We start from the raw sequence: 12,373 nt of genomic DNA, 5'->3' as shown, positions 1-12,373 counted from the left end.
TGTAGCTTGTGATTTGGGGCCTCACTCATCATTTTTGAATGCTTAAAGCTGGCCATGCTCAGACTGTGCTAACAATGATTTAAGAAACAGAGGTGTGCATGGATGGTCAGGGAAATGTGTGGGGCAAGGACAGTGGTTTTGTTCCGTGTTTGTACAGCAGCAATGAGGTCCTGGGCCGGGATTGGGGCTGCTCTGTGCTAGACATTATTCATGTTAATAAAAATAATAATAAATAATCCAGCATCCCATATCCTCAGCGCTGCCAAGAGAAATGAGTGCATTGGAGCAGAGCTAGATCCGAGGCAGTGCTTAAAGTGGTCTGAAAAAGGGGAAGGAGTTTCCCTGGGAATAGCAGCTTTGGTAGAACATAAGAACTGCCATCCTGGGTCAGACCAAAGGTCCATCTAGCCCAGTATCCTGTCTTCCGACAGTGGCTGGTGCCAGTACTTACAGTCCCCTCAGGGACGCGGCTCGACTTTTATTTATGTGGCTGTGTCTGGTGCTTCCTGAGAGCCCCCTGGACGCACACACTTTAACCACTGACCTCAGCGACGGATGCCCAGGAACTAATGATGCCGTGTCAGAGGCCAGGGCCCAACTGTGCACCAGGAAGGACTTTCCCTGCCTCAGAGCGCTGAACCAATGGGTGTGGGGGGTGCGGCCACATCCATGGTTTGAAGTGGCTTCCATATATACAGTGTTCACAGGCTCTCAGCACCCCCACTGTACAAATTGTTCCAGCACCCCTTTTCCAGCCCCAAGCCTCTCTGATTTGGGTGCGCTTCCAGGGCGCTGGAGGATGGAGGGGCTGCAATTAACAAGCTATTTCTGGGGGGCCCTCAGGCGGGACACCCAAGGCCCGATTCACTTCCCATTCAGCAGGGAAGTTTTCTTTTGCTTCCAGGCCTGACCCAGCCAGCTGGGAACCAGTCGGGCTGCTCTGTCTGGGTCCCAGAGGGGTGGCTGAGGATATGGGGCCCAGTGGCAAGCTTGGGAACTGCTCAGCCCCCGGGGCTGGCTTCTAGCTGCAGCGGCCGGGGAGGAGGAGCGGTTGCCACGAGAGGACAGTGGCTGATGTTCGAGGAGGGGAAACTGGCTCCTCCTCTGCCTGCCCTGCTTCCTCTTCCGCCGGGATAGGGCTCAGCTTCCCGGGCAGAGAACCTGCAGCTGGGGCTGAGCCGCTGCCGCTGGCCAGCGGGGTCTGTGCGGGGAGAGACCTGCACTAACCCCGCTCTCTGCCCAGCCAGGGGGACTTTCTGCGGGGGCTGGAACCAGCTCCTGGGGCAGCCCCGGGCTCTGCCGACACCAGCCCCTGAGCCGGAGCCTGCAGGTGAGGGGAGAGACCCGGGGAAAGGGCCGGGGCCGGGGAGGAAAGTGACTCTGCACCAACGGCCCCTCCTCGCCCCAGCTCTGCTCCCGGGGGGGCGGGGGTCTGCGAGTCCCGGAGGTGCTGCCCTCCCTGACCCTCCCCTCCCCCCCGGCTCTGCCCCCCTGAGCGCCGGCAGGAGCCGAGCCAGCGCCGGGAGAGCGAACGGGCCGGGCCGGGCCGGGCCAGGGACTGCGTCTCCCAGCCCGAGGGGAGGGGAGGGGGCAGGAGGGAGACAGGGGCAGAGACTGGCAGGGGCAGCAGGAACAATCAGCGGGGAAGAAGGTTCCCGCTTCCCAGCCCTGCCCAGCCCCATTCTCTGCAGCACCCCGGGCAGATTGACTTCCCTGGGGAGAAGGTGGGGAGCAGGGAGAGGAAAAGCCAGTTTCTGCCTCTGCCTGGTCCCCGCGCTGCTGGGGGGATGCGCTGCCCTGGGGACAGTGTCAGGGGGATCCCCAGTGCGGCTCCTTTGGTTCTGCACTTGGCTAAGAGGCTCTGTGCCTGGGAGAGGGGGTACTAATGTCTGGGTGGGTTTGGTCCCAGTGGGAGGGGCTGCGCTGGAATAAAGTGAGCCAGGGTTTTCCCAGCATCTGCGGGTCTAATTCGTCTGTCTGCAGGGAAAGGCCCTGGGGGAACCGAAGTGAGAAAATGAGCCAAAGGCCCCTCCTGAAACCTCCTTCTGCTCGCCCTTCCTGGCTGCAGGATAACACTCTGGATCATGTCCTCCTCCTGCAGGCTGGGCCGTGAGATTGAGGGTGGCCCATCCAGGAGGCTGGGGGAGCAGCGGGCAGACGGGGGGAAGGGGGTAAAGCCAGCAATGATGGACCTGTCTAGTATGGCGCTGACATTCTGAGGAGAGGGGTACCAGCTGCCCCCACCCCAGCGGCCCCCACCCCAGCGGCCTGTCATGGCAGTAGCCAAGGCTCCAAGGGCTTCACACTCCGCAGTGGGGAAAGGTGTCTGGGAACCCCTCATCCCAGACAAATGAAGAATGCTAGCTACAGCAACACCTTCCTCGTGGGTGATGGATATGCCCCGGAGTTAAAGGGGAGGGCTGGGTGGGAGAGGAGGAGGGTGAGAATGCTAATAGCATGAGCTCGCCTATCACTATTTCCATCCACAGATCTCCAGGTGCTTTACAAAGGAGCTCAGGGTCATTCTCCCCCCTTCACAGAATGGGGAAACTGAGGCATGAAGTGGCGACATGGCTGGGCTGTGGGCACCAGCGGCAGAGCCGGGGCTAGAACGCCATCCCCTGGGTCGTGCTATCTGTTAGGTAGTGCCGGAAGGTGGGGCAGTGGGGCCCATGGATAAACTGCAGGGGGTGGGGGGACAGCAGCTTCTGAGTGAGGGTCTCTGGCTGTTCCAGGGGCTGGCGGTCAGCAAGAAGGTGGCTGTGTCTTCCACCATAGAGCCATGCGTCCTGCTGGATCCTCACCAAAAAGCCCTGTACAGGGACGTCATGCAAGAAAGCTACTATACCTTGATGTCACTGGGTGAGGATTCCTGTCCCCTCGGGTGTTCGGACATCGGAGGAGGGGGTGTCTCTGAAGTGCTGCACAGGGTCTGGGTCCTTTAGATTTCAGTGGGATCAGCCCCGTAGCCCCCAGATGCCAGCCTAAGGGAGACCATCCCCTCTCCAGCACCTGCTAGTGGACTTCTGCGTGCCCAGGGCAGCGGAGTTGGAGGTCTGAGTTCCTAGGATGCCCCGGGCTTACGAGAGGAGTGTGGATGAGCTCAGCTTGTTCAGCCTAGCCAGACACAGCCTGAGAGGGGACTGCTTCTTATTGGGGGGGGCTTTTCTTTGCCTTCTGGTTTTTGAGCCATTAGCGTCGTGCTCAGGGACCCATTTTCAAGGTGTTCTCTGCAGCTCCCTGTTGCGTTCCTGGCTTACATGCAAAGAAGCGAGATAGAAACATAATGCATTCTAGCTGGAAGCAACAGGACTTGGCTGCTTAGAATCCAGAACTGAAATGCACAAGAACCAAAAACAGAGAGAGAGAAAACAGGCAACTTCCTCAGGCAGTGTGGCACAATTCACCCCAACTTGCTCTATGCTGGGCCTTTGCAGACTGACTGCTGCTAGACCTCGGTCACATGCTTCCCTACAGCGCCCACTAGCCTGCCAACAGGACCAGAAAACCTCCTGAGAATTTAAAGTGATAGCTTGTCAAGGCCCCTCACCACCTGGGCTAGAAATTTACATCTTTCATATCTCTTTTTGTAGTGAACCCTGAGATTCTTGCACAATCTCATGATTCCAGCTGCCGGGGCTTGACGTCAAATCTCAAATATTGCAAGACTCGCGAGACGATTGCAAGGGCTGGCGACACCGTAGCATAGCTGGTGCTTGGTGCTCTGCAGATGCAGACCTGGCCCTGGGGATAGAGCAAGGCTGGTCAAAGAGGCCCCGGGGGAGTGCCAGCTGCCATTCGGTCAGGGAATAGGGAAACCCGAGCTGTATGGGGCACACTGTGTGTAGGGACCTGTCCCCCTCTAGTGGCTTAGCCAAATAAATACCTTGGGATAGACATGGCTTCTCTCCATGTGCATCTTATCACACTGAGGGAGTGGGGGAACCCCCATGCAGCCCCCATAGCCTTCCAGGGAGGGGCTGTGGATCAAGGTGATCACAGCCCCGCTGGCAGCGAGCGAGGAGAGGGGGCTGCTGCCTAACGAGCTCTGATTCCCTTCCCCCTCCCCCCTCCGCCTGACTCCCCCATGCAGAATTCCCCTTCCTGAAAGCGGAGGTGATCTCCCGGGTGGAACCGTGTCGCAGAGGCTCCAAGGAGAGGGAGATCCCAGCTGCGTCTGGCACAGGTGAGGGATAATAAACAGACTGGGCAATAAACAGCTGGGGTTCCCACCCAAGCCCTGTCAGCGTCCCCGGCTCTGCTGCTGCTCCCCCAGGTCTGGGCTGTGCCCAGCAGGCATCATCGTGGTGAGTGTCACTCATGGCTTCCCACCTAGCCTGACAACATCTGGCTGTGGTGCCGTCCCTGCTGAGGGCTCAGATGGGGTGTGAGGGCAGAATTGGTCCCCTCCTCTGGGCAAGGGTTTGGGGGATTCAGCCCATGATTTTCCAATCTCTCAGGGAGCTATTTTAGTCTGTTTCCCCCCTTTCTGAGGTTCTGTCTGCCCAGAGCAGGGAGTGGATTCCAGGCAGGCAGAGTGTCCAACTGGACAGAGCAATGGACAGGGACCAAGGAGACCTGGGGTGCATTCCTGGCTTAGCACTGGCCTGCTGGGTGATCTTGAGCAAGTCACGTTCCCACTCCATGCCTCAGTTTCCTTATCTGGGGAATGGGGGTTTGTAAAGTGCTTTGAGACCTAGCCATGCAGGAGTGGAGTGTGGGAGTTATTCTCTCTCTGTCCCAGCAGGTGTTGGGACAGCGAGTGAAACCGAGGAGGATAATCCCTCGAAGGAAGGCCCTGAGCCAGCGGAACCACAAGAGATGCTGCCGGGAGGATTTTCAGGAGCTGTTTGCCAGGGGCCTGCTGGGGTGAGGCTGGGAGGGGCAGGGAGGAGACAGGGCAAACCCGCCCCCCAGGAGCCCAGCCCAGAGAAACTGCAGGACATCACGGCTCACCAGCGGACGCCCCAGGGCCAGAAGCCCTACCGGTGCCAGGACTGTGGCAAGAGCTTCATCTGGGGTTCGCACCTGGAGCGGCATCGGCGCGTTCACACAGGTGAGCGCCCCTACGCCTGCCCTGAGTGCGGCGAGTGCTTCACCCAGAGCTCCCACCTCCAGCAGCACCAGCTGGGCCACGGCGGCGAGCGCCCCTACGAGTGCTGTGACTGTGGCAAGCGCTTTGGTGACTCGCAAGCCCTGGCAACCCACCGGCAAGGCCACCTGGAGGACAAACCCTATCGCTGCACCCAGTGCGGCAAAGGCTTCGACTGGAGCTCCCACCTGGAGCGTCACCGGCGCATCCACACTGGCGAGCGGCCCTACCGGTGTGGGGAGTGCGGGGAGACCTTCGCCCAGAGCACCCACCTCACCAAGCATTGCCGGACCCACACGGGGAAGGGCTTCGTCGAGAGCTCTGACCTGATGCGGCACCGGCGCACCCACACTGGGGAGAAGCCCTACAGGTGCTGGCAGTGCGGGAAAGGCTTCAGCATCCGCCCAGCCCTCACCAAGCATCACAGGGAGCACGCGGTGGGCACGCCACGAGCAGTTGCCACTGAGAGCCTGCCCCAGGCTGTCCCCGTCCCCTCCTCAGGGAGAGGAGAGGAGAACCCGGCACTTCCACTTCACATCACCCGCTTGGGAGAAGGCCCCTGGGATGGCCCGAGGGCCTCTAGACCGAGACTCCCCCAGGACGGCCCGACGGCCTCAGTACCTCTGAAAACCCCATGCTGGAAAGCACACTTCCAGCTTTAGTACCGATGTGTTCTAAAAGTGACTCTTCAAACGTGGCCGTTTCATCACCCTAGAGCGCCCTGCAATCACAGGGGCTCCGTTTCCAAGCAATAAGATCTTTTTTCTCACTGCCAGCTCTGGGATGGAAGAGAAGTGCTGGGTTCTTTCCTTCTCACGCATCGTCACCAGGAATAAAGGGTTCACAGGGCGAATTTTTGCTTGTGCAGCCCCTGGCACCCTCAACCTCTGCGACCCCCCATGACAGATTTCATAGCCCCGAGGGCCATACATAGGTTGACCTGCACCCCTGGTGGAGACGCAGATAGGTCGATAGAAAGAGTCTTCCATCCACCTCACTACTGCCTCTCTGAGAAGTGGATTTACTGCATCACTGGAAAATCCCCTTTCGTCCGCGCAGGCAGTGTCTACACTACAGTGCTACAACATCGCAGCTGCAGCGCCGTATATGTGCTGCTGCCGTGGCTGTAGAGCAGATGTGGGCTCAGAAGCAGTTCTGTTGTGGTGGCCCAGGGTGGGATGGGGCAGTTGCAGGGTAAACGGAAGATAGAGGCAGTGAGCACTTGAGGCCCGACTCTGCTATGTGCATGAATCAGGGCAGCGGGGCGGAGAAAAGGGGCCAGTCCTGTGGGATACGTTCTCATATTGCAATCACAAGGGGAAAAATGTGCTCTCTCCACCACCAGCCTACACAGCTGGGACTCCTTTACACCAGGATGACCGAGAGGGGAACCAGCCCCTTTAAACTTTCTTTAAAGAGCATTGAGCGTTAAAGAGGATGGGCCCAGCACTCGCTGGTTGACCCTAAAAGAAAGTGGCAAATAACCAGCCGGGGGATCTGGCTTCAGGGGTTTCAGAGTCTGGCTGGTCCAAATTTTAATTTTTCATTCCATTCCAAGAATGAAATTTTTTTCATGAAAAATCTTTCGTTCCTTTTTTTTCTTTTTAAGGATAAAAAAAAATCTGAAATTCAAAACATTTTCCTCTCCAATTCAAGGGTTCTGTTTTGGAGGGGGATCGCGGGTTGTTGGTGCATGCATGCATCTTTTTCCCACATTCTCTTGCTTTTGAACTTCCCCCCCCTTTTTTTCCCCTCTTGAAGAGGAGAGCAATTTGGAGGCAGGAAAACCACTTTCTCTAACTTTTTTTCCACTGGAAAATTTAAGAAAAACAAAGAAAGAAAAGGTGAGGATGGGAAATGCAGACACATGTGAAAAATGAAAATTTTAGAAATAAAACAAAAAATTCAATTCAATTCATTTTACAATTTTGGATTTAAAAAAGGGGTTTCTGGGTTGATCCTCACAAACTGTTTGACGAACAGTTTTTAAAGGGCCACAGAGTGGTACCCTGGTTGGGGGAACTTTCAGAGAGGGTCACCATGATGATACATGTCTTCCTGGACATGCTCTAGGTTAGGTGACGTCATCCCGGCCTGACCTCCTGCCTTTGAACGGAGCAGGCTAGATTGCTCTAAATGCCTAGTGGGGATCTCACCAGCTTTATGTGCTGCATCTGTCACCGTGGTGTCTGGGCACGAGGGCAGTGTGGGTAATGGAGTTGGGGGGTTTTCTGGCAATTCTGAAAAATCAAAGGAAAAAAATTGTTTCAGGTCAATCCCAAAATGAGTTTTTAAAAATTTTCAGAAAATTGAAAAGTTGGAAAGAAAAATGCATTTCTGATCAAATGCTGCATTTTATTCCACCCCAGACAAAACCAGTCTGTTTCAATGCTGAGCAACTTTTTATGTTTAAAAAATAATAAAATGAAAAGTAATTCTGATCAAATTACTGATCAAATGGAGGGATAGGATACAGAAGGACCTAGACAAATTGGAGGATTGGGCCAAAAGAAATCTGATGAGGTTCAATAAGGATAAGTGCAGGGTCCTGCACTTAGGACGGAAGAACCCAATGCACAGCTACAGACTAGGGACCGAATGGCTAGGCAGCAGTTCTGCGGAAAAGGACCTAGGGGTGACAGTGGATGAGAAGCTGGATATGAGTCAGCAGTGTGCCCTTGTTGCCAAGAAGGCCAATGGCATTTTGGGATGTATAAGTAGGGGCATAGCGAGCAGATCGAGGGACGTGATCGTTCCCCTCTATTCGACATTGGTGAGGCCTCATCTGGAGTACTGTGTCCAGTTTTGGGCCCCACACTTCAAGAAGGATGTGGATAAATTGGAGAGAGTCCAGCGAAGGGCAACAAAAATGATTAGGGGTCTGGAACACATGACTTATGAGGAGAGGCTGAGGGAGCTGGGATTGTTTAGCCTGCAGAAGAGAAGAATGAGGGGGGATTTGATAGCTGCTTTCAACTACCTGAAAGGGGGTTCCAAAGAGGATGGCTCTAGACTGTTCTCAATGGTAGCAGCTGACAGAACGAGGAGTAATGGTCTCAAGTTGCAGTGGGGGAGGTTTAGATTGGATATTAGGAAAAACTTTTTCACTAAGAGGGTGGTGAAACACTGGAATGCGTTACCTAGGGAGGTGGTAGAATCTCCTTCCTTAGAGGTTTTTAAGGTCAGGCTTGACAAAGCCCTGGCTGGGATGATTTAACTGGGATTTGGTCCTGCTTCGAGCAGGGGGTTGGACTAGATGACCTTCTGGGGTCCCTTCCAACCCTTATATTCTATGATTCTATGATTCTAAGCGTTATTTTGAATCAGAAAAATGGAAACAGTTCCTTTCTAACAGGTCAACACTCAATGTTTCAGGTTTGGGTAGTGGATTAATTTATTCACTGGATCAAAACAATTTTGCAAAATTAACACAGATTTGCAAAATGCTTCTGTTGACCCAAATCGGCATTTTTTGCCAAAAAATCACGTGGGGTGTATTCCAAATGGCAGGGAGCTGTCTATACTGGTTTGTTTTGTTTTTGTTTTTTTGATTGATTGATTGATTGATTGATTGAGCAAGTGAATCCATGGGCAGGCAGCCATTTAAATGCCTTCGAAATCAAAGACCTTAGAAAAAGAGTGGGAATTGAATGGAATAAATTTATAACAAATGCCGAGATTCATCAGCAAGTTCAACAACCCCTAATCACTAACGACATCTGGAAAAGAAGATTGAGATATTGGGGACCTGGGTTATGAATGAAATCAGACTGTCTGCCATGGCAGGGCTGTCTCAAAAGGGGCTGACCAGAAGACTCTATCAGACAATATTTGTAGAGGGGGGGGGGGAATTATGGGACATAGAGGCCTCTCCACGAGAGGCTAGACTTTGCATGGTCCCTACCAGCCCTACATTTCTATGATGCTCAAAGAGCAACCCAGGATAGCTGGGGATGGTGGAGCCCTGTTTGTGCCCACAACGACATCTGGAATGAATTCAGATTCACTCATACCCATCTAACTGCTTCAGCGCACAGCTCCAGTACAGACATGTTAAAAGTGACTTGCATGCCCACCCTGATCTTGCTACAACAATGCAACCCCCTAAATTAGCTAACATAGCTTCTCTGCCCCCTCCCCCCGTGGCCGGGCATTGCAGCACCTTGCGCCATAGGCACTGGAACTACAGGTGTGGGGGTTCTCCAGCACCCCCTGCCTTGAAATGATTTCTATCATACACAGGGTTTACAGTTTGGTTCAGTGGCTCTCAGCACCACTAAAAATAGTTCCAGCACCCCGCCTTACGCAATCTTTAATAGCAGGGTGGCCTGGTAGATAGAGCACTGCACTGGACTCAGGACACCTGGGTTCTTACTCCTGGCTCTGCCACCAGCTTTGTGGGTGACCTTAGCTGAGTCGCAATTGTCACGGAGTCACCGGGCAGTGCTCTGGAACTACTCCATCTGAAGCCACTCAGGACTCTGGGGCAGCCTCCTCTCTCTGAGCAGATTGTCTCCAGGGCAAGAAGCTTACACAGCTTCGACCTTCCTGGATCTGACCTCAGCATATTCAGCATCCCCTTCCACACCATGCACTTCCCACCGCGAGTCTGCCCGGGCGGGGTCCTGGGGAAGCCACAGTCAGCAGTGACTCAACCACTGTTGTAAAATGGAAAGTTTATTAGTTGATTGGGACACAGAGTAGAACTGAACTTGTTAGCACAGAAAACAGGAACATTCAGTAAAGTCCATCATGAGGGAGGGGAGCCCAGAGCCAGGGCTCTGGTCCTTCCCCTGTGCCTCAAGCCAGCTGAGACTGACTCGCTTCCAGCTGTCTGGCCCCTGCCCTGCCTATTGCTCCTCCTCCGGCCTTTGTCTTGCTTTGTGGGACAAGAGTCACCTGATCGCATCCCCCTCCTGGGTCTTGGGTTACGAAGGGGCAGCCATAGCATCCATGCAGGCAGCTGGAGCAGCCCCTGCAAAAGTCACACACCCTTATTCCCACCACCTAGACACCACATACACAGGGAAACTGAGGCACACACAGCATTCAAGCAAAACAGTAAGACTCACATAGGCTCACATACAACATAACAAGGGAAAATCCCCACTACGTCACATCTCTCCCCGCTTCAAGACCGAACTGAGCGGGGTCACTTTAGCCAGTGACCTGGGCAAGTTCAGGCCCCACTCTCCGGGACAAAGCATCAGCTATAACATTTGCACTCCCCTTATTATGGACCACCTCCATCTCATAATCCTGGAAGGACAGACTCCACCTCAGGAGTTTGGCATTGACCCCTCTCATCTGGTGCAGCCACAGCAGGACGAGTGGTCTATGTACACAGTGAAGTGCCACCCAAATAGATCCAGCTGCAGCCTTTTAAGAGCCCACTCCATGGCCAGGCACTCCTTCGCTATGGCTGCATAGCCCTACTCCCAGGGCAGCAGCTTCCTGCTCAGGTACATGATGGGGTGTTTCTCCCCCTTTGCATTGGCCTGCCCTGTGTCTGGGACATGGGTGAACACCATAAAGGGCTTGTCAAAGTCTGTGTTTCCCAGCACTGAACCCTTGACCAGAGCCTCCTTTGGGCCCTGGCTAGATTCTCCCTGGCCAGACCCATGAGCTCAGTGAGCTTTTCCCAGAAAGTCAGTACATATTCCACCACTGATTCTCCATCAGGGGAGGCTTTTCCCTCTCATTCATCCCTCAGCAAGTCCAGGGGTCCCTTCACTCCCCTCCCATACAGCAACTGCAAAGGAGAGAACCCCATGGGTTCCTGGGGCACTTCCCTGTATGCGAACAGCAGGTGGGGTAAATACTTGTCCCAGTCCTGCAGATGCTGGCCCAGGAAAGTCCTCAGCATCATCTTCAGGGTCCCATTAAATCTCTCCACCAGCCCATTGGACTGAGGGTGATACGCCGAGGCCTAGGTATGCTGGACCCCACACTTTTCCCAGAAGCACTGGAGCAAGGTTGACAAGAAGCTGGACCTCTGGTCTGTAAGGACCTCCTTGGGGAACCCCACTCTGCTGGAAACGGTCAGCAGCACATCCATCACAGTGTCTGCCTCAACAGTAACAGATACCAAAATCTATGCCCACCAGAATGTATCTTTTCCCTGCCCAGGTCACCTTGCTGAGGGGTCCCACGATGTCCATGGTCACCTTCTGAAAAGGCTCCTCTATGACAGGCAGGTGTCTGAAGGCTGCTTCACCCTTGTCCCAGGTCTTTTGCACCCAGGACTGGCTCTAGGCACCAGCAAAGCAGCACGTGGTCAGGGAGGCACAATTCCAGGTGCGGCATTCTGGCCACCCCCCCTTTTTTTTCTGCTTGAGCAGTTGTGCTCTCGGAGCTTGGGGCCGCAAATTTTTCGCTTGGGGCGGCAAAAAACCTAGAGCCGGCCCTGTTTGCACCTCTGGGCAAGGCAGCCCTGGTTGGCAGCTGTCCCATCCTGGCTGTGATTCCCCACACTCAGCTGGGGTCTTCGATCACCCTGGGCTCAGCTTTGCCCCTGCTGTCCCAGTGAGGGCAGGCAGTGAGCCCCTTGCTTTGCTCACAACATCAGAGCCAGCGTGAGTCACCTCCCCTGGGTGCAGGGGGACAGGGAGTATCTCTCTGTTTCACTTAGCTCCAGGGCTCTGGTTACAGACAGGCAGGTATCCCGAACCTAGCAGCTCCTCCTCTCTGCCAGCCAGGTCATTTGCATTTTCACTGACAGCTTCAGTCTCAGCCGAATGGTTCCCTGGATTCAAATTCAAAACCTCGCCCATTACAGGAGCAGGGCCTGGATCCTGTCCCAAAGAGACACAGGCATCCCCCAACAGGAGGTCACAGCTGATGTCTTGGAGAACCCCAACTACCAGCCAGCCTGACCCCTCCTGTGTCTGCACAGGGATCTGGGCCATAGGCAGGGCGAGGGGCTTCGTCTCTGGGACCTTCACCCAGGTCACACAGCCCCTCAGCATCTGGTGGGGCTGCACCACCCGGGGCCTGACAACAGTTCTTTCTGTCTCAGGATCTTGTCACCCTAGGAATGTCTCCCCATTGACCACCACCTTCCGCTCCCACTGAGGGTCCGAGGGGCCTGAGCCCAGGAGAGTCCTCGCAGACATATATGCTGGGGCCAGGAGTGCCAACCCACCCATCTGGCTAAACAGCTCTATGGCCTTGGGACCCAGGAAGGGGGCTAGACACCGGAGCCTTTCCACAGGGCCAGCCTGGTTCCAATTGCCAGCCTTCCCAAAGGCCCCGAGACAGACATCTATATCTCCTCCTCCC

At 54.8% G+C, this 12,373-nt stretch overlaps 1 protein-coding gene across 4 annotated transcripts; it reads left to right on the top strand.

Moving 5' to 3' along the window:
- The first annotated feature begins 749 nt into the window (after positions 1–749).
- On the top strand, positions 750–7,006 carry LOC125621837 (uncharacterized). 4 transcript variants are annotated; one of them, XM_075119403.1, is made up of 4 exons: positions 750–1,330; positions 2,736–2,862; positions 4,094–4,186; positions 4,745–7,006. In XM_075119403.1, exons 2-4 carry the CDS (start codon positions 2,829–2,831, stop codon positions 5,752–5,754), a joined length of 1,137 nt encoding a protein of 378 aa, XP_074975504.1. In that variant the 5' UTR covers positions 750–1,330; positions 2,736–2,828; the 3' UTR covers positions 5,755–7,006. The 4 variants fall into 4 exon arrangements, with proteins under 4 accessions (XP_074975504.1, XP_074975507.1, XP_074975505.1 ...); XM_075119404.1 differs by having other exon boundaries at positions 753–1,330; positions 4,748–7,006; XM_075119405.1 differs by lacking the exon at positions 2,736–2,862 and having other exon boundaries at positions 753–1,330; positions 4,748–7,006.
- Positions 7,007–12,373: the final 5,367 nt, after the last annotated feature.

The sequence above is a fragment of the Caretta caretta genome, chromosome 14, assembly GCF_965140235.1.
Source record: "Caretta caretta isolate rCarCar2 chromosome 14, rCarCar1.hap1, whole genome shotgun sequence".
Classification (NCBI taxonomy): domain Eukaryota; kingdom Metazoa; phylum Chordata; order Testudines; family Cheloniidae; genus Caretta; species Caretta caretta.
This window is presented reverse-complemented; position numbering and strand designations above follow the sequence as displayed.

Coding starts and splice junctions, on each gene's coding strand:
- LOC125621837 (XM_075119403.1), top strand. CDS start 2,829: ATGCAAGAAAGCTACTATACCTTGATGTCACTGG. Junction 2,863..4,093: donor CTATACCTTGATGTCACTGG/GTGAGGATTCCT, acceptor TCCCCCATGCAG/AATTCCCCTTCCTGAAAGCG. Junction 4,187..4,744: donor CCCAGCTGCGTCTGGCACAG/GTGAGGGATAAT, acceptor TCTCTGTCCCAG/CAGGTGTTGGGACAGCGAGT.